Source organism: Grus americana, chromosome 3, assembly GCF_028858705.1.
Source record: "Grus americana isolate bGruAme1 chromosome 3, bGruAme1.mat, whole genome shotgun sequence".
Classification (NCBI taxonomy): domain Eukaryota; kingdom Metazoa; phylum Chordata; class Aves; order Gruiformes; family Gruidae; genus Grus; species Grus americana.
Window position 1 is genome coordinate 106,546,260 of NC_072854.1, and position 20,484 is coordinate 106,566,743.

At 39.7% G+C, this 20,484-nt stretch overlaps 1 protein-coding gene across 4 annotated transcripts in view; it reads right to left on the reverse strand.

Moving 5' to 3' along the window:
- The window catches only part of TMEM63A (transmembrane protein 63A), a 32,535-nt gene extending 16,793 nt beyond the window's left edge, over positions 1–15,742 (reverse strand). Inside the window, exons 1-13 of one of the 4 annotated variants that reach the window (XM_054822839.1) lie at positions 15,629–15,716; positions 14,442–14,583; positions 13,351–13,547; positions 11,010–11,089; positions 9,356–9,419; positions 7,888–7,925; positions 6,568–6,710; positions 4,535–4,586; positions 3,322–3,430; positions 2,858–2,928; positions 2,316–2,396; positions 1,569–1,692; positions 1,076–1,209 (exon numbers count right to left, since the gene is read on the reverse strand). In XM_054822839.1, coding sequence (XP_054678814.1) covers positions 1,076–1,209; positions 1,569–1,692; positions 2,316–2,396; positions 2,858–2,928; positions 3,322–3,430; positions 4,535–4,586; positions 6,568–6,710; positions 7,888–7,925; positions 9,356–9,419; positions 11,010–11,089; positions 13,351–13,547; positions 14,442–14,532 — 1,184 coding nt within the window. In that variant the 5' untranslated portion in view covers positions 14,533–14,583; positions 15,629–15,716. Of the gene's footprint in view, positions 1–1,075; positions 1,210–1,568; positions 1,693–2,315; positions 2,397–2,857; positions 2,929–3,321; positions 3,431–4,534; positions 4,587–6,567; positions 6,711–7,887; positions 7,926–9,355; positions 9,420–10,971; positions 11,090–13,350; positions 13,548–14,441; positions 14,733–15,628 lie in introns of those variants that run through there. The other 3 variants (XM_054822841.1, XM_054822840.1, XM_054822842.1) reach the window with 3 other exon arrangements.
- Between the last annotated feature and the right edge of the window lie 4,742 nt (positions 15,743–20,484).

Below are 20,484 nucleotides of genomic sequence, written 5' to 3' on the forward strand. Positions count from 1 at the left end.
AGAGAACGGAGTCCTCCACATCAATTCCAAGTTAAACAAACTAAAATATTTTCAGTTCTTGATAATTGCACTCAGAGATGCCTGCAGCGCAACTGAGAACACATGCCCAAGAACAGACTACCCCATCAAAATTTTATACAACAAATTAGCAGCTTGAGAAGGAACTTCAGTGCTTATTTCTTCTTCCAGTTTCATATCTTAAAATGTTATTTCATGCTCTAGATTCTCTAAATATATTGTGTAACACTACAAAATTAGAAGGGGGGGCAGATTTTACCACCTATAATCACTACTCGGTTAAAGAGCAGCAAGCAAAACTTTGTCCAGCATCTCAAATTCTTGCAAGGAATTCTATACCCTGGACTTCCTTTGGGGAAAAAAAAAAGAGAGAAAGAGAGAGAGAGAAAGAGAGAGAGGAGATGAAAGAGAGAGAGAGAGAAAAGAGATGGAGAGAGAGAAAGATGAGAGAGAGAGAAAGAGAGAGAGAGGAAGATGAGAGAGGAGGGAAAGAGAGAGAGAGAGAGAGAGAGAGAGAGAGAGAGAGAAAGAGAGAGAGAGAAAGAGCCTGAAAGACTGAGAAGATGTCCTGAAAGACTGTTGTGTTCTTTTGACCTTTACGTCATGTTAGAGAGACACTTAAAACAGAGAAGCTATGAGGAATAAAAAAGGCATGATGTGTTATTTTTGCAATACAAATATTGTTCTGCTTCCCTTCTTCACCCACCCTGTGTTACTAAAAAAACGGATAAATCAGTAACTTGTATTCAAGAGCCAGTTAGTTCAGACTACTATTAACCTACACTGATGGACGGGACCCCACAGAGAAGAGAAAGACTCCTTATCCCAATAAATGTCCAGACCCATTTAGTCCCTCATATTGTCTTCACTTGAAGCATAGAGGCTAAGTGCACGCGTACAGGAAAACTTACCGGAAAGCAAAACAGACCAAATCCACAGGATGGTGAAGCAGAAGAAAGGAAGAAGAACCAACATAAGCAAACAAGCAACACAAACAGGACATCAGTTGTACTATTATAGTTAAAAGAGAACAAACAAGACAGCAGACAAAACTTACTAGGTTGCCATGGATTTCTCTTGAAATGTTACAAAAGCCATTCCCAGTGGGTTATTATGAACAGCTTGTTCCTCTTTTGAATATTCTTCCATCAGTTCATTTTTAACTTTGGTATAATAATCCACAGCATCTTCCTGTTGGGAAATTGATGACCGTTACATTCAAGTTCCTAATGGCTAGTATCTTCATTAAAATACAGCTTACACAAACCATAGTCTGTCTTCCTCATACTACTTCCACGAACTACAAATCACATTGCAATGCAAAGACAAACAAACAAGTTTTTCCTTGTACTTCAATTTTTGCACTAAGATTACATTTCAAAAGTTTTGGGGAATTCCTTTTCTGTACAGTACAAGAACATGAACTATGAGCTACCTGCAATAAATGAATAAAGAGTTTTCTGAAGCTCAACAAAACGTGACACAAAAACTATTCTCTAGTCTTCTAACTCTCTACCTAGCCATAACTAAAAGTGAACACAATCTCTTACCCTTTCACATCCTCTCATTTCACAACAGCAGAATTGGCCGCACGGCTTAGGGTTGATTTGGACCCGCTTGCCATACTTCTGATGCAGGTGTTCATAGTAAGTCAGGCTTTTTTCTGCCTGTTTTCTGGACAGAAAAACACATCCATAACATTTTGCAAGAAAACAATATCAACATCAAGCTTAAGTAGTATGTAATCCCCAAGAGAAGAACTTATGTCAAGGACTGATAAATTACTCACTAACGATATTCATATACCTTATTTTGGCTACTTAGTATAATTTCTTTTCGAGTCTGTAATAGCATTATACACCCTACACTTGTAGCGAGGTTCCAGGAAAGAAAAACAAACAACAATACTATTCTTGTGTAGCACAGAAGATAACATTTTTCTCTCCTGTAACCAGCACCTCTGGCCCAAGAAGTAGGGTCCCAGAGTTATTAATTCAATAGTTGGATTTTCCACTTTGCACTGCCCAACAATAAATGAATACATGCATGCATAAATAATCAGCAAGTTAAAGCTTATCTTACGCAACACATGACATATCATACCTACAAGAAATGGGCTGAACCCCACAACTCACCTCAAAACACAGCTAAATCTAACTGAAGTCCAGACCAGAACTTTAAGAGCAGAATTCATTTCTAGTGAGTGCAAGCTTAGTACTACTGGCATATGTTGATTAAGCACTGCCAAAGCATTCATAAAATTATGCTAAACTCGGGTAGATTATAAAAACAAGTACCTTTTTTTGAAGAGATGAATAAGCTTGGCTACATCATAACACAGCTGGACCTCCAGCACAGTGCAGGTTGGGTAGGCAGCACTGAAAAGGAAGCAATACATGAGAATGGTAAGAACAGAAAGTACAATGAAGAAACTGTTTCAAAAAGCATCACTGATGTCTGACATCTCAATCACTCATTTCATTTCTGAATGAGGTATGACAGACTGGAGACTTCCAGAGAGACAGTTACTGAAAGTTACTTTAATATGAGATGCGTAGCATTATTCCCAAGTAAAGGCCATGTGGGAGCATGAGTGGAAAGTGTGGATATACAGCCACCTTCTTAGATTCTAATTTTAAGATCAGCTAACTAACTTTATTGAAACACAGTCTTTTCTCAATTCTGTCTAAGGAATAAGACCTGCTTTTAAAGATGAATACTACAACAAGAATTTTAAACAGTGCAAGAGTCAAAACACATTTCTGCTTGGGCAGGTAAAACTACTAGGACAATTTTATATCTCCTGTTCCTAATGGTACTACTCAAGCATGGAACTTACGTGAAATGGCCTTGTATTGTCTCTTCTTTTGCATTTTTTGGAAGACCAGTTATAAACAATGTGCACTTCACCTGCAAGAGAAAATACAACTCCAATTTTGAGAAAGCACATCATGAAAGGGAAAACAAGAAGGTAGCGACACAGCACAAGTAGCTGTGTCGTAGAGGGGGGAAAAAAAAAGGATAGTAAATTTTGATTTTGATGGGAGCTGCATCTATTCAAGATAGTGCCACTTTCACCTTCTACATTGGTAAGAGGTTACAACAAAACTTCACAAATCCCTCTCCAACCCCCCTCTCGCCATTCATCTTCACGATTCACTTGGTAGAGCTTTGCTTTCAGTGAATTCCTTCACACTTATGTCACATTCTAGCAAGCAGGAGGCATCCTAGCAATATGGTCTTTTAGCACTATCCACTTGCAAATATGCTGTGTAATTTTTTCACCCCAATACAGAAACTTACTGTGTTTTCTTCTTTATATGTGACATACTTCATGTGATGTCTCATGAAGACAACAGTCAGAATCAGGTAAACAACAGCAAAAACTGTGTGCAGCCAAAGAAGATTATTGCTGTTGGATAAAATGTTATGAATATGAGAAACAGGAAGAACTAATTGTCCAACTGATACAAGTACCCATCAAAACACTAAGCAGATTGGAACCTCTCATCGAAAAAAATGCAAGGAAAAAAGGTAGTTACTGATAGTCACGCCCATGCAGATGCCTATGCAGGGTTACTTGCTTATCATAAAATTCTGTGGATAACAAACCTGCAAAGTGCCTTCTCATTCAGATGACCAATAGCACACACCATGCTGTTTGCCAAAATGTTTTTTATTGGCCTTATTAGTTACTGTGCTGAGTGGATAACTGAACTCTCCTTGAACACAATCCTTACTCAAACTGAAAACAGCCTAATACAGGGAATAAATTCTGCTTCTCAGATAGCTCCTTCCTCAAAGCTTACAGAAGTTCTGTTCTGAGAACAGTTATTCAGTTTTGTGAAGAGCATTAATAATTACAATTAGCCTAAAATACAGGAATGCATTTTACAGATCAAAAAAAAAACCCAACCAAACAAAAAATCCCCACCAGTTACTAGGATTCATAATGTGGTTAAAAACAAGTGCATTGGCAGAAACACTATTTGACATAGTAGCATGGATAGATGTGGACTGATCAAGTAATAAAACAGAAAAACTGTACAGCCGTGTATCTCAAATATTTTACAGACTGTTTTTACAACACATAGAAGTAATTTTAATCGTGATCTGGGATGGGAGAGATATGCACACACATAAATCTGATGTAAGAGAATTTAAGTCATCTGAGTTACACATTTTGGTAAAGCTGTCAGCTTTATTTTCCTTCTGGAGTATGGTTTCTTTTAACGTGGAAATTTCTGAAAATAATATTGCTCGATGTGCAATCATTAGCCAAGAGAAACATGTGGTGTAAGAAGTAAGAGCTGAGAGAGTAGAAGCCAAGTCTCCAGATTTCTTATCAGCACTGTAACTGCATAGCCTGAAGCAGAACACATCCCAGTTTCAGTTGACGAAGCCTGAATAAGTAATTCCTACCCCATGAGCCACGCTGCAAGCATCAATTCATGTGTTTAGACACTACAGCAGGAAACAGACATAAGCATAAAAGTACTCTGCAAGATTTACTTACCCAGTTTGTAAGTTTACTATAGTTGTTCTTCCAAAACTATAGGGATCTTTATCTAAGAACAAAAACAAGTAGCATAATTAACTGGTGCAACATTTATATGCAAACTATCCGAAAGTCAGCTTTTATTCTATTCTTTAAAAAAAAATGTTGATATACTTCTTTTTAATGCTGAGCATGTTCATTGTTAAAAAGATTTAGAACCATAATCGATGCTGGTTTACACAGTATTGCATTTTAAAATTGGAAAAAAACCAAACCCCAGGATTATACCACATTCAACCCATCAAGAGAAATAATAGACTGTTTTAAAAATCTGAATACTAGATCTTTGCAGCAGTTCCCTTTCTCCCTCCAATCTCCTTTCACATTCATGAACAAGATCGTTTAGGGATTTGAACATATTCCCATTTTCCTTCCATTTTCACTGATTCCTTATCTCAGATTTTAAACTGCATTAATTCAGTGTTGACAAAACAGTACTGATAACCTTACTAAGGTCAAAAATGAGAAATTTTATATGACATGTTTCTCTAGACTGTCAAGTATTTTAAAAAATGATAATGCAAGCGAGTGAAAATTGAGAACATGTTGACAAAGGAAAAAGAGCTAAGTACATCTGGAAAACTAAACAATCTTCTAGCACAGACTGTTAAACCACACTGCAAGTTAAGTCATCAGAACAGAAAGAACTGCAAATCCACCATACATGGATTTTGTGTAAGGGGAGGAAGACACACTAAAACTTCATATTTGTTTTTCAGCTGTATTTCCTAGCATTACAAAAATTAATGCAGGAAAACAGAAGTTGTATTCTCCTGCTTTAGAAGGCCAGCCACATTGCCGTTTGATTTAAGAGACCATCTGTTGGTATCCAAGATACTACAACTTTTATCCACTTGAGGTTAGAGAAGGTCAGTGCACACAAATTGATGTGTATTACAATCCATTTTGGAATAAATATACAGGTAGTAACTAGACCAGAAGAGGGAACTACATTCTGTAAGTTCTTTGAAGGCATCAGCATTTCTCTCTTTACTTTATGAAAGAGGTGAAGACAGCAACTAGGGCAACAGTTGTGTTGGATTTGATTCTGTAAAACTAGGGATGATGGCTGAGAACACAGACACAGAAAGTAAGGAAGGAGAAGTGATGGGGAAGTGATAAAGGGTGCTTTGAAAGAACAAAAAAAGAAAAATGCAAAGAAAAAAAAGAACAGCAACGGTCTTTAAGAAAGCAGGTATTAATATAAACAGAGAATTGCTAAGAAAGAGCTCATAAAAGGGAAGTCAGAGATGGCAGTTCCAGAAAGAAACAATACTAAAGGCACAGGTACAACATGCCCCATTACAGACAAGGGCTAAGTCACAAGGCTCTTTAAAACACAGGTAGGAGTAAACTGAAAACAAAAACTAGGCCACATTATTAAGGACAATAGAAGAGAATAAATTATAGGGACAAAGATCAGCAAGGTCAGTACACAAAATAAGGTGCAATTGTTGTGGCATAAGGACAAACAAACCAAAAACAAAACACAAGCAAGTACTTCACTTGAGAGCTCCTGGGAAAACCAAAGGAATTCTTGCCTTTTTTTGCATCACTATTCACCAAGATGATCAACAGCGAACAACTCTGTAAACATGATCTTGACAAGACTGATACAAAGCCAGGTATAAAACAGGCTTATAAGGGCTGATTATCAAAAATAGAAGATCTAAACAGGATTCAACAGAGTTCTATCCACCAGTATTCTCATTAGCAACCTGAATGACAGATTAGAGGACACACTTATTGTATTTGTTGAATGTGAGTTAATAATGGATAGAAGTAGGTGTCACACTGGCAGACATAATCAGGACTGGGCTGCAAGAAACATGAAGTAATTGTCTAGTCAGCACCGACAAAGTCTCAGCGAGAAGATTTGAGCTGCAAACCAAAACAGAAGTGAACAATGGGAGACTGTCTAGCTAGATATAAATTTTGCAATGATATAAACCACAAAATTCTTCTCAGAATACAAAAAAAAAAAATCTTACCAAGTAGATCACCCGATAGGTTGACAGGCAATATGACACACACAGACAAAATGCTGACAGCAATCAACAAACAAATGATGTGACGCTGGAAGGCAAGGTAATGTATGGCATCTTCACCGCATCTCTCATGAATCTCGTCATCGCTGCATCATAGATAGAAAAGCACACGGTCAGTCTACTTAATATCCTTGGAGTTTTGGGGGGTGGTTTTTGAACATACACTAATTTCTCATTCTACCCAGTGACATCTCCATCAATCCCTACACATTTTCATCATAGTTGTGTTCTTTCATGTATAAATTTAAGTTCTAAAAGTGCCTTTTTCTCATGCAGTACCAACATGCAAAAATGAACATGAGGGAATTTGAGACAGAAATGAATAATCTGAAAACCAAATATAAGTCCAAGTTCTTTTTTATCAGTCTAAAAGAGGACAAAGTCATTGTTGTGACCTCCTGCTTTATGACAGTCACAAGGTGTGAAGTCTAGCTGTCACACTTTAAGATCACACTGTGACAGTGTTCACTTGTCTCCGTAAAGGCTCCCCATGAGGAAAATGACAACAGAATCACCTTACTCTTACAACATTCAATTAACAGAAGATATTAATAGGCATTGGAATGAACTCTCATCATCTATCCATTGCCAGCAGAACAGATCATTAAAATAGGAATTCTTGGAAAAGGAAGGAACTGAACTAGCAAAAATGGAGAAAGACAGGCTCAATCCCAACTCCTTTTCTGTTTCAATGTACCTAAGCTAGAAATTGATTTTTAAAAACCATGATTTACTAAGCCCCAAGAGATAAAAAGAACAGACATCACACATCTAACATTCGGTTTCTGGGAAATAGTGGGATGGGCTTTTCCTAGTTAGTCAATTCCAGCCCCAACTAAACCACCAGTTCTCCACAGAAATCCTTGCGAGGAAACCCTGTTTCCTGCCCGGGGCCCTACTGGCTTCAAACAGGGGAACACCCACACAGCGCTCTTTGAAGGGTAAAAGCCTAGAGCCTAGTTATTAGCTCAGAATCCATATAAATGCCAAAGATTCACTTAGGTTCACACACTGTCTCAAGATCAGGAAGTCCCTCGGCTGCCAGCAGAAGGATGACTATATCCTGAAGAAGTATTCTCATAAGCTGACCTTGTTTTCATATTCTTTTTCCACACCAGAGGCACCCGTATCACTGTTTGTATTAAATTCTATCTACTCAAGGAAAAGGACCCCAACCAATCATTTTTGAATGCGACCCCACTTTTTTAATTACAAAAAGAACAAAGCAAACCACAGCTCACCATTTCTGTTTTATATACTTACTGCATCCGAAAAGCAGCTGTCATCCAAGAACAAAACCCCTATAAATAAAGAAGGACGTTTTCAGGAGCTAACGTACAAAAAATATAGTCTCTAATCTGTACAAGTAAGAGAAGTGTTTCTATTAAGCCAATCTCTTAGCTAAAGTTTGTTTGTTGCTCTGAAATTATCATTTAGAAACATACAGAAAAATACCTTATACCCTATAGACTTTTTACAAGGTATTTCATATATCTGTCTTCAGAGAGTATTTAAGGGTGGGGGGGTGGTTTATTACTTGCACGTTTATTGCTTGGGCTTCTTTAAATTTACACAAGTGTGACCAAATCCCATCTTCAATGAACACAAGTCAAGATTGAGGCTTCTAAGGAATTATTTTTTAAAGGATTGTTTTAGAGCAGAAAAGATGATTATTTTTTTCCAGAACCATTTCCACAGACTCTCCAATTTCACGGATAAGTTCCATGAGAGTCTAATACAAGTTAATCAGTTAAATGGTAATTAGAAACAACACTGTGATTACATTGACAGAAAGTTTTCTTGTATAGGTTTACAAATCTTCCTATGAAACTGTACAGCAGAGATCACATCTCACTGGATGTTCCAGTATGGTTCAAAGAAATCTTGTCTCTCGAAAGGCCTCGTCTTTCAAGTGAATAGTGTCGAGCTGGAGAGATACATTTTTATTCAAGAGTTTCAATGATAAAGTTGCTTTAGGGTTTTAAAAAAGATGAAGAAAACTACACAAATAGCAGAGCAACCCTGATCAAACACCAGTATGTTTTTGATGCTCACACAATTATTTAGTTGCAAGGCTAAATATTAAGTTGATACATATATAAAAGTGTAGGCTGCCACCACTGGACAACTCTTGAATGGTTCGTTCTGAAGCTGCAACAGGAAATACTAGAGATGTGTGAATTCAAAGACTCCAGAATGACCGTGGATGGAATCAATCAGAAGTTTGGCCAAAAAATTATCTTCCACTCCGTATCAGTTTTAATATTAAGAGCACATGGCATTATTACTAGCCTCACACTTGCGTCCAGTTTTCTCATCTTCATGAGGAAGACAATGTACTATAAAGACCAACTAGGTATTATTTGCAATGTGAACATAGCATAATTTGTACTTAAATAACAGTTCAAAAAGTTACTTACTAGTGTTTTTACTCCCTCTCCCTCCCCCCTTTTGAACGTCTAAGATATAGTCTCTCTCCTAATTAAAAAAAAAAAGTTACTTGAAAACAACAACACAAGATATTGGTTTATGACATGGCAATAGTTTGTCAGAGAGAGATTATGTATGGTTCTATAAAAACACAATAAAGAATGCATTACTCTCTTTTGCATAATGATGGTCTTCCAGTTTAATGACTGGTTCATCGGACTAGGTGAAATGGCAAATTACAACAGATTTCGTTAAACAGTTTACATTTAAAAAAAACATATCAAAACTCTAGAATACTTACCCTATCATATTCAAGATCTTCAGGTACTGATGAAGATGTTGACAATCGGTTGTATCTTGATTCACTAAAATACATTAAATGATGCTTTTGAGTATCTTCAATAACAGATGATGGAATTCCACAGAATTATTTCAACTTTACATATTCTGGAGTAACTAAAGGAAGTAGTACAAAACCACTTTTTCTCTTATGAAAGTTGTGGCTTTCACCTTGTAGCACATGCTTAATTTTAGAAACTTGTGCTATGTCTCATGTTGAGAAGGGAGGACACGCAAGCTCCTGAGGTGAGAGCATGTAACTGAACTAGAAAGAAAACAGTGTTTTACCGGGATATTAAAACCGCAGTAACATAACAGAATGCAACACAGGTTTGGAAGCCCAGTGAGGATCAGGTTCGCAAGCTAGCTTTCTGCTTAGATATTCCTCCTTACAAGACATCATCTCTTTTTCCTCCACCTTTCTGCCTTCATCTTACAGCCACCACTCAGAATTTCTCTGCACAATTAAATCCCTTAGCTGCAGGACCACCTCCTCATACAAACCAAGTCCTGTAGCAAGGCTAGAAACATTTAGAGACTGTAGCCCTCAAAAATAGCAGAGTATTTTAGTTTTTAGTTTGTTGCTAAAAAGAAATGTTGCAATGGTGATGTACCCATAATTACAGGACAATACACGTAAAAATGGAGTGTATCCATAGGTGAATCTATGATGATTTTGACCTAGCTGGCTCAGGTCACAGTCCAGCAGGGACAATAATGTAGGCTCCTAGGTGTCTGACTGCTCAAGGACCTGTTTGTCCCAGGCAGGCCTCTACAGCCCACGTGGAATCCTGTACCAGAGCATCTTCATTCTTGCTGCCTGCGCTAGTTGGATTAAAGCCGTCTCAATTACTGTCCATCTTTTTTTTTCCCCGCTATCTACTTTTCACAATTGTACATGGATTACACCCCAAACCACATTTTGAGTCCTTTCCTCTTGCTTAGTTGTGAATTTCCTACAATTTAGACCAGTAATATCAGGAAGAGGCTCCTTGTTAAAGTTTACCCACTTCTTTAATAGACAGTTAGCTTTTAAACATGCCAGGGCATCATCCTGTAGAAGTAGTATTTTACAAAAAATAATCAAAAGCTCATTTGCATTATTACTAAAAATAAGTGAAGAATTTCAGAAACCTGCAATAATACATTTCTTTTTTATTTTTAAACATTTCAGAAATATTATGGCACAGGCTGCACAGGGAGCTCTGGACTCGAGACAAAATAAATAAAATATTAAATATCCTTCTATCACAGAAACGCACTGCAAACATCAATGTGTAGGTATGCAACATCTTAGCAGACAAGCAGTCTATTTTCTTACCTCTACTTCCTTAACCCACAACTGCAGAATGAAATTCATGACAGTGCCAAACACACAACTTTATTACTAAAACTGCAAAGACCAATTCTGTGAGTGGGACGTTATTCCACGCAAAGCAGCATGAAGATGTTTTTAACAAATATGTGTGTGTGATTACAAACATATCTAACTGACACAAATGCACTTAATTTAAGCTCTATTTACTCTCCCTACTTCCACATTCCCCAAATGGTTTCAACAAATCAGTCTGATTTTACCTTTTTTACCTTTGTTGAAAAGGTAAAATCTTTTTTACCTTTCAGTTTCTGACACCAGAGCAACACGACCGTAGTCCCAGAATCTCTTTCTTATAACGGAAAACAGTAATATTAAAATCTAGAAAATAAAAACAAAGATCTTTGAATATTTATCTTTCTACTTTACAGTAATTTTTCTTAGGTGTATAGGAACTGTCAAAAAAAGCTGTTCTAGCTCTTAAACCAGCTATCATATATTAACCAACCCAGTGGTGACCATGCTACAAACTAACTTATCTGGGACCAAAGGACCTGCCTTCCTGTTCTAATTTATAAAGGAAGAGAACTGCATGCAAAAATACCTCTGAACTGCAAGTGTATGAAGGTTTGCGACAGAAAAAGTAGCAAGTAGTACTTCAGAGGAAGTCAAAACTTTCATAAATACATCTTCGCTATTATTCATTACTTAATGACCGAACTATGATGGAAGATTCACAATTTTAAACAGTGATGTAAACAGGCTATAGGGGGCTCAACTATTTTCTCAAGTATGAGAATTATTTTTATCCTAGTAAAAGTAATATATTATCATAACTCATAGACCCTAGAAACTTATATTTGATCTCTGCAATGTATTTTTATCTCCCCTCATGTTTGCACTTTTTGAAAGAGGCTAAGAAAACAAGGAGAAAAAAAAACAAACATAAAAGCACACTATGTATTTCACAGATGCGTGGTTGTTGGGGTTTTTTTTAAAGAAACAAGTTGCTCTGTACAAAGCAATTAAGCAGAAGTAACAAGGCCTGTTTTCTATGCATATGTAGCATACGCCCTCACCTCCTAGCCCCTCCTACATCCCATACCTGTTTGGCTAGAAAGTGGTGCTCGTGATGTCACTTATTTGGATCCATGCAAATACAACTGGCCAGCCAGGATACAGGCCAAGATTATCTATGTGTCAAGATTACACAACTAATTTCCGCATTTCACAATGAATAAAACCTTCTTACAAGAGCCTTCCTCCCAACAGGGAATAATAATTTAGATCTTGCTCCTGCATCTGGCCATTAAACTTCAGGCAAGCAGGAATTTCAAGATATCAAGTTCTCTAGACTCTTTGACAACCTTGGCTGAAATTGGCTAATGTATTCTACAGTTATTAGGAGGAACTGCCAGACTAAGATGGAAAGACAATGCAATATGTAAACCTCACTTCCTTAGGAAACCAGCTTAGAAATAATACTCAGAAACCCAGCAACTGACAGTTACTAAAGGGATCTGCAGTAAACACATCATGAATGTAGGAATACAGGAGTTGCTAAATAAATTGCAATACTCGGTACTCGAAGAAGAGAGGAGCCTTCTGCATTGCATCTAACTCTCTACCTACCTTTGAGAGAAGGGTTCAATAGCAAGGAACTCAAAAGCAGAAACTCAGTATCTTAAAATTCAACCACAGCTTAAAAAAAAAAAAAGTCCCCCAAACACTCCAACTAAATCTTATTAAATGCTGTGCCATCAGTCGCACAGGGCGGTAATACTGTACATCCTCAGCAAATGGATTTGTGGTAGCATGCTGCATACACCAAACCAATAGCAAAGAATGCCACTACATTACTTTTAGGAACATCCTCCACATTCCTACAGAACTACCAGCTCAGACCTTACACAGGTAGTTTTAAGTCTCCACAGTGGCTTTCTAGAACGTGGGAACTATGTCATCCCTTTAGTCTCATTTTACTGCCAAAAATCTCACTTATCAGGCCAATTTGCAGGTCTATAGCTCTTTTTCTGGTGGCTCAAGACCACCTACACCAAACTTATAGAAATAACCATAAGTCTTATTGGAGCCTTAGGACTGTCCTGGAGCCTCCAGACCAGCAACTAATCCTATTCCTCCTTTTGTCAGGACTGAGCTGACCAGTATATTATTTCCTCGACAGCTTCACGAAAGCTAATTTTTAAAAAGTTTGTGAAAAGACAGATTTTCCGTATTGTATTTCCTTTTGAAAAACAAACAAGTTAACAATGGTGTTCCCTTCCTGAAAAGGTACCCAATACTTAGAGTAAGGAAAAAATATTCTTGCAGTTAAGACAAAACATAGAAATTTGAGCTACCACTACAAAGCCCACCATGACTCCACATGCAGACACTACGATATTGCACTCTCTCTACATCTACACATCCAACATAGAGTGACACTGTTGCCCCGCATGTATGTGAACCCTTATCGATACTTGAAAAATGCTCTGATGTTCCCAAGATGGCCTTTGCACACTTACTATTCTGAAGATTCTCAGAAAACAAATCCCTACCTGATAAATAAGAGAATTCTGAACAATTTAACTTTTGAGAAGGTCAGAAGGATTTTCAATATAAGAAACAGAAACTGGGCTTACAAAAAAGAAGGTTACATCAAGCAGCAGGACAGTTGGGATTCCACCAAAAGTTACTCCTTGGAGCACCGTGCTGCCCTGGGCAGTGCTGTAGCAGTACGTCTCATTTGTTGAGTTGAAAGGTACGCTTCTATTCCAGAAGTAGACTAGATGAGAATGTCCAAAACCCAGAAAAAAGAAAGGGTTCATTTTGTCTTTCCCTTAAAAAAAAAAAAAAGAAAAAAGTAAAACAACCATGTGAAAAACCTGCCTAGCATTTATGAGATGTACTAATGTTACAAGTACAAAAAGCGCAGGAAGATTCAACCAGGAAACTACTTTGGAAGTGAAATCATATTTGACAATCTTTCCCTGTAAAATATTTCACAATAACTGACAGGCTCAGTTAGTAGCAGCACCCAAGCAAGAATTCCAGACATCTAACCAACCACATCCTCTATGGGCATCCGAGGAAGACTACAGAAGACCCACACAAAACAAACTTCTCTATCTTCTAATCTATAACATCAAACTACTTATTCCAGCCTGGATTCTGATTCCAGGAGTAACATGGGGCATTTCCAGCAATAGCAGTTTGAGGGTCTTGCTCCTAGTTGATGAGCATGTGTGAACGTACTGGCTTGTGAACTTTGTATTCAAATGTCAAGATCTCGAAATTATTAACAAATTTGCCACAAATTCCACAGAAAAGAACCACTACACAAATACACATGCTCCTCTCTGTTCTTAGAATATTGTGTGACTTTTCTTTTTTAATAGGATTCAACTAAAAGAACAGCACAGTAACTACAGTATATCATGAAGAAGAAAGAACAATGAGTATTTCTGATTTTCTAAGAGAACAGTCATCTTCCTCATTTTAGTCAACTGCCCTGCTCAGATAACGTAGTAACATACAAAAATGCACAAGATTTAGCTATTCATACAAAGATCTTTTTATTAGTGCAGGCAATTGCTCACTTATTTCAATGCTTTCCACTTCAAACATTTCTTTTCTTGGATCTTACTAACTTGATGATTCCCATATACTTTGGACAAAAGCATGCTTCATGCAGAATACACTTCTGACTGATAAATTCATAAAGAAAGCGTACCACAAAAAACTCTATCCTTTAAAAGCAAATACTGTAGGTCCTCATCACACAGGTCCAGGGACCTGTGTCCAGGGACCTTTTGGGATATCATGCCTCTGTAAGAGGACTGCACATGCCTCTGATGACAGCACTATTCTGGATGCTGAAAACAAAACCAAAACAGGAATATGAATAACTACAAGTTTTCCCTTTAACCAGCAGAAAAACAGCATGAAGAATACTCCTCCCAAAACAGCATTTACTAAATGTTGGACTGAGACACAGTGGCAAAGAAATTTTGTCACAACTGACATGTTTCATCACAGAAAAAAACAAACCAAACCACTGAAATTTGTGCCATGAACCTGTCCTTGTTTTCTAAGGACTGAAATTTAGCAGTGACAGAAAATAGAGTATTTTTAAATATACTTTGGAAACCTTTGTCACAACTGCAGAGACTGCATGCTAAACTTTAAGGAACACACTGGATCTTATCAGGCACAGTTTCCAATTCTTGAAAACTATTATTTTTACAGAGGCCAGCTGTCAGGAAGATAAAGAGAATGGCAAGACCTCCCACGGGTGGGGTTGCGCTGCAGCAACCGATCGAGCATGCAACGAGCGGCACATCGCCACCTTTCCAGGGAACCCGAGCACCGGTACGGGCTCTAGAAACGAGAAACCGTCTCCCTTATTTTGGCTGGGACCCTGACAGTGTCCCCGGCCCTGGGAGGGCCGCGAAATCAGGGCTGGCGGGGCCGGCTTCCTCAGGCGGCACGCCAGTTTCCTCAGGCGGCACACCGGATAACCGCAGGGCTGGTAACTCGCGCAAGGAGGGGACGCCTCCAGGGCTGCCCCGGCCGCCCGCTCCCCGCCCCGAGCCCGCGGAGGGCCGGGGTCCCGCTGCGGCCGCTGACGGGGACAGCGGGCAGGAGGCCCAGAGGAAACGGCTGTTTCCTCAGGAGGGCCGGGCGGAGGAGAGCGGGAGGCGGCCGGCCCCACCCGGCAGCACAGCCCGTGCCCCAGCGGCCGCCCCTCAGGGCTCACCTCGCCCTCTCCACTCCCCGCGGCTGGACTAGCCCCCAGGCCGCTTCACGCAGCCCCTGCCCTGCCCGTCCCGTCTCGTCTCGTTCCCTCCCGTCCTGTCCCCACACAGCGCCACCGACTAGGGCTGCCGCCGACAGCGCCGCTCCCGCCCCCTCCCTTACCTGCTCCGAGGCGGCCGCGGCTTCTCTCCTCCCCTCTCGCCTCGTCACCACAGGGGCGCGGCGCCAACGCACCGTCCCGGACCCGAAGTTACAAACCCCAGCACCAAGTCCCGGGAGCCGCGCATGCGTGCTCGGGCGCAGCCCGGGGGCAGGCGGTTAGAGGCCGGGGCGGCGGCCATTAGTGCTCCGTCTGCTTCCTTCGCTCACAGGGCAGCGCAGCCCCAAAGGCGGCTGGCTTTTTCCATGGGGATATTGCTGCCCCTCGCCTCTCTAGTCGTCTTTTTCAGACTCTGAAGTGCTTCCCTCGGGGAAGAGACCCCGTATTAAAATAACCAGGGGGAAAGTTGCTGTTATTTTTCTTGCACTGCTGTCCCTTTTCATCTGTCACCAATATGACATGGCAATCAGGAGATGGAGTCACCCGGGTTTTGTTTTAGCACAGGAGACACTCGGAGCTGTATTGGGAGCTGATTTTATTCCCACGCAGCGGGGTCAGCAAGAGCTGCTGAGTTGGAGGCCTGTGTATGCCAGAACTGCCTTTAAGGCACCTCGAACCAAGCTTTCCCTTTATGCGATACTGTTGAAATTATGTCTATGATGGTTTACAATAGTTATCTTACAAAAATTGTATGCTGGATCCCGAAGACAAACTCTCCAGTGAAGAACGAAGGATTCCCTAACTACACAGTGATTTCTCCATCTTAAGTTAGCGTGGACTACGTTGCTGTGGTTTGGAGGAAACCCTTTTGTGCCTGTGACTCACATTAGCCATTAACCTCCTAAAAAGATCAGGTCCCAAAAGAGCTTTTTATAGCAGAAAAGGAAGGACAGATGTGAAATTTCAAAAGAGATTTCACAATTCTCAATCTGGTGAAGTGGGCAAGCGTGCAGGTACAAGTGGAGTAGGCCATATGCTGATAGGTAACTCTGAAATAAATTAAATAATAATAGTAATAGGAATGTTCCATGAAATAGTCAAAGCCTCTCGTCTCCACACACCTATAAAGAGAGAAATAGCATTCAAATGTTGTAAATTGGAAAAAATGAGACCTAGGGATTTAACTTAATGTGTCCATGACAAAGCTGGGATGAGACTGATTCCCAGCCATCCACAGGATGTCTTGTCCTTTACAGGGGTTTATTGCTTCCAGCCAACAGACCAGAAATGCGGTACGGCCAAGCCCTGCTATCTGCCTCTTCTCTACCCTTTATTTTAGTGTTCCCTCAACAGACATTTGATACCCAGCATTGCCAACCATCATCACCCTCACGTATCTTCATCCTTTGCCCCTGATTGGCACGACTGGCCTCAATGAGCAGCAGGCATCTGAGGAAGAAGAAGATTATGATAATGATGAAAATGTAACTGTTCAGAGGGAAGCAGGGAGACCACCTGCCTTAAAAGATTTGCACCCTACCTCCAGTCTCGTGGATGAAGCAGTGGTGATGTTTTGGAACAGCGACCCACTCTTAAAACAACCAAAACCATCGGGGACTTGCAAGATTCAATCTGATGTTACATTGATCGAAGTCTCAGTCATCTGTTGGCTTTTATGGTCAAGAGAAATGCGCATCCCAGCTGCCAAGAAGCCAGCATCTCCTCCAGTTGACAGTCCTGCTCCTGCCTCTCCATCTTCAACTCCTTACATCCCTGTGTATTCAAACTGTGTGTATCACTTAGGGCCCTGCAGGCATACCCGCTATCCTGCTCCCTGCCATTTTATTAATCCAGAATTGCTTCACTCTGTCAAAACCTTGCCTCACTTTTCAGGAACGCCTGCTCAGTGGAGAGCAGTGTCTGGCTGTACATGTGCTATGTGTCTTCCCCCACTTCATCCCACAAAAAGGGAAAAACCCAGTTATCTGCATTAAGCAAGAGACATTTCAGGATAGAATTTCATAATTTATCTTGCAGCTGCATTATAGATAATCTGGGATTTTAAATTGACTGTAAGCATGTGTGTTAGAAAATGGCATAGAAGTCCTCAGCTCAAAGCAGAGTGGTTCAGATTCGTTGCTGGAATAAAGAAATAAAAAAATTCCACTATTGTTGGATGATGTTAATGATTTTAGCTTTAAAATGCACTCTCTTCTACTTAGGGCTATGTTAGTGGGAAAGTTGTTTGGCAAGAATATAGTAATTATTCCATCCTGGCTTTTCTGGAATAACTCTTCGTGTGGACAGTTTATTTCAAAACAGGAATTCAAAGTGGAATAGTTATAATGTCTTTTAAATTAAATTTTACTGATGTAGCTGCAGCAGAGTAGACCTGCCATGTAGGTGAAGCCTCAGTGTATGCTTGCAGCTCTTATACTTCTAGGACCAAAATCTGTTTGGAGGATTTTTTCACTGATTTCCTAAGCTGTTTGTACTTTTGATTCTTGTCTTATTTTTCAGAATTAAGAAGGCCTTGCTCTGGCTAGACTATCTTATTCTGTAGTGTGAAATGGGTGATGTTGAGTGATCTTGACATTGTAGTCTTGACATTCTTCATTCTGAAGACTTTTGCCCAGCTACAAAATCATTTTTCCCTCTCTTTCTCACAAAAATAACATCAAGCTTTTGTAATTTGTTTTTTTCTTTTTTTTTTCCCCTTCCTCTGTCTAGACAGGCTCTTTAGCTAAGTGGTGTGATTTTGTTTATCTCTAATTTCAACAGCAGAGTCACATTTCCCTCCTCCTTACCTCTTGTAAACAGGGTTTTGTTTACCACTGTCTGTTCTTTTGGTGACAAAAGCCACATACTGTCATTAGTTAGCAAACGTTTAATTATGTTGCTAAGGCAGATGGAAAGTCAGCCTCAGGACCTAGGGAGCAGGTCAACAGAATTTAAAATTCTTCCATCTTTCTTGTATTTTGCATGCTCCATATCCACTTCAACAGCTCTTTAGCACCAAGTTGAACAAGTGTGCGGGGTATTTACACTTACGTGTGTGACTCTTCCCTTACTTTATTAAATGACCTTATGGCTGAAGAACTCCGCTGTCACTTTAGTTTGATTTATCACAGCAGGATTTCCCTTGATGGGTGAAATCCCAACGGGACATCAATAGTCTCTGTACGTGAGTAGCAGGTGGCCTGATGCTTTACCATGCATGGCAACTCTCGCTGTTGTTTCTTCTCTCTGAAGAAACTCATCAGCCCAGCTTGTTGTTCCTTAGTTATCTGCCTATTCAAATATATCTTAATGGATTTAATTCAGGCTTCTAGCCTAGCAGCCCTTTGCTATCTTTTAATCTTTGCCTTCATCTAGCAATCTGTTTACAAGCCTCAATATATCAGAGGACATAGTGTGGGCATTATGGAGTCTTCCTTTGAAAGGTCTGAGCGTTAATATGTGTATAATAAAAACAAACAAATAGAAAAATCTAGACAGATAGACAGATTTAAATGAGCTCTAATAAGCAGCAAGTGTTGATTTAAATAAAAAATTTCCACTTGGTCTCTCTCTATACTTATTATTTTTGTAGTGCTGCTTCTCATTCATAGATACTATGTTGATTTTCAAGGTAGAAATAGCCTTGCATTAGAGTTGGAATGTACTTCTATTAATCAAGAGAACTGACTATTATACAAAATATTTAACCAAATATATCTAGTGATATGTGATGGAAATTTGCCTTGCTTTTCTTTTACATTTTGTGTCAGATAGATAGCAAATGGTGAATGGGGCGTTGGTATCGATGCTTGAGCATGATTAATTTTTCTTATGATCTTCGTCAAGTTATATTTGGATGAAAACTGGAATTTTATTGAAATGCACAAGTAACTGCAATCTAAAATAGCAATACTGAAAGCTACTGGAGAAATGTACAGGAGAAAAAGGTAAGCTTAGTACAACATATTTTGCATTTCAACTTGATTTATGAAATGGTGAATTATTGTTCCTATTTTGTGCACTGAGCTCATTGGTTTTGATTATCCTGGTTATGTCTAAAGAGGCGTCTCTGTGAGCGCTCCTAGGCTTCTGTACTGATACCCCGGCTATAGACACTGCCAAACCCAGCCTCAACAACTGCCGAACCTTGGGCTAAGACAGGCCTGTGCCTTACCGGGGGCAATGCGTGGACATCCTCGTCACTCACCTGAGCGCAGTGTGAGGTTTTAAACCTCTGTTTTGCAGATAGTTGCAACTGTGGAGAATCTTTTGCTGACATATAGGATTTTTAGGTTTATGATTAGCTGGTCAAAATGCAACCGCTGTTGATATGACACACTTTGGTACAAAACTAGGACAAGGTGACCTGAAATGTCTTCATTGTCTTCTGCATATACACATTATCTTAATGCCTATCCGTGCGTTAACCCTGCATGTATAGAAGCTGAAGGGAGTTAATGCATAGGTGGCATAGCACTAACTATAATTAAGGCAGCTCCCTGAGAGAGAGAAGGAGATGGAGAAACCATCTGTCACAATCTGGTCTTTTCCGCTGAAGAAGGCAGCACCTGGCCACATGACCCATTGGATTTAGGTGAATCAGGGAGCAGATGTATTTGTCACCAGTGTAAAATATCAAACCTCTTACAGCTTGTAATGTTTTCTTGTTCTTGAGTACAGTAAACGTTAGTTTTAGCAAAGAACTCGAGTGTCCTCAAGAGCCTCTGTGCTCCATCAATAGCTGTCCTGACCCTGCATAGTGACTCTTGTTGCAACATTACTGGGGTGAGACCTGAACAGACATTGGCATCATTGCCTTAGGTTCTGCTTTCCCTGGAGCAGAAAGCTGGTGATTGCTTGTGCAGGAGCCATAAAATGCTCCAGGAGATCTTGCAGTCTAAATTATTGGAGGGTCAAGTCAGCAGGGTTTGCTGGAGCCTTGGATTGAAAGTCAACTTTTGTTAACCAACCTCTTAAA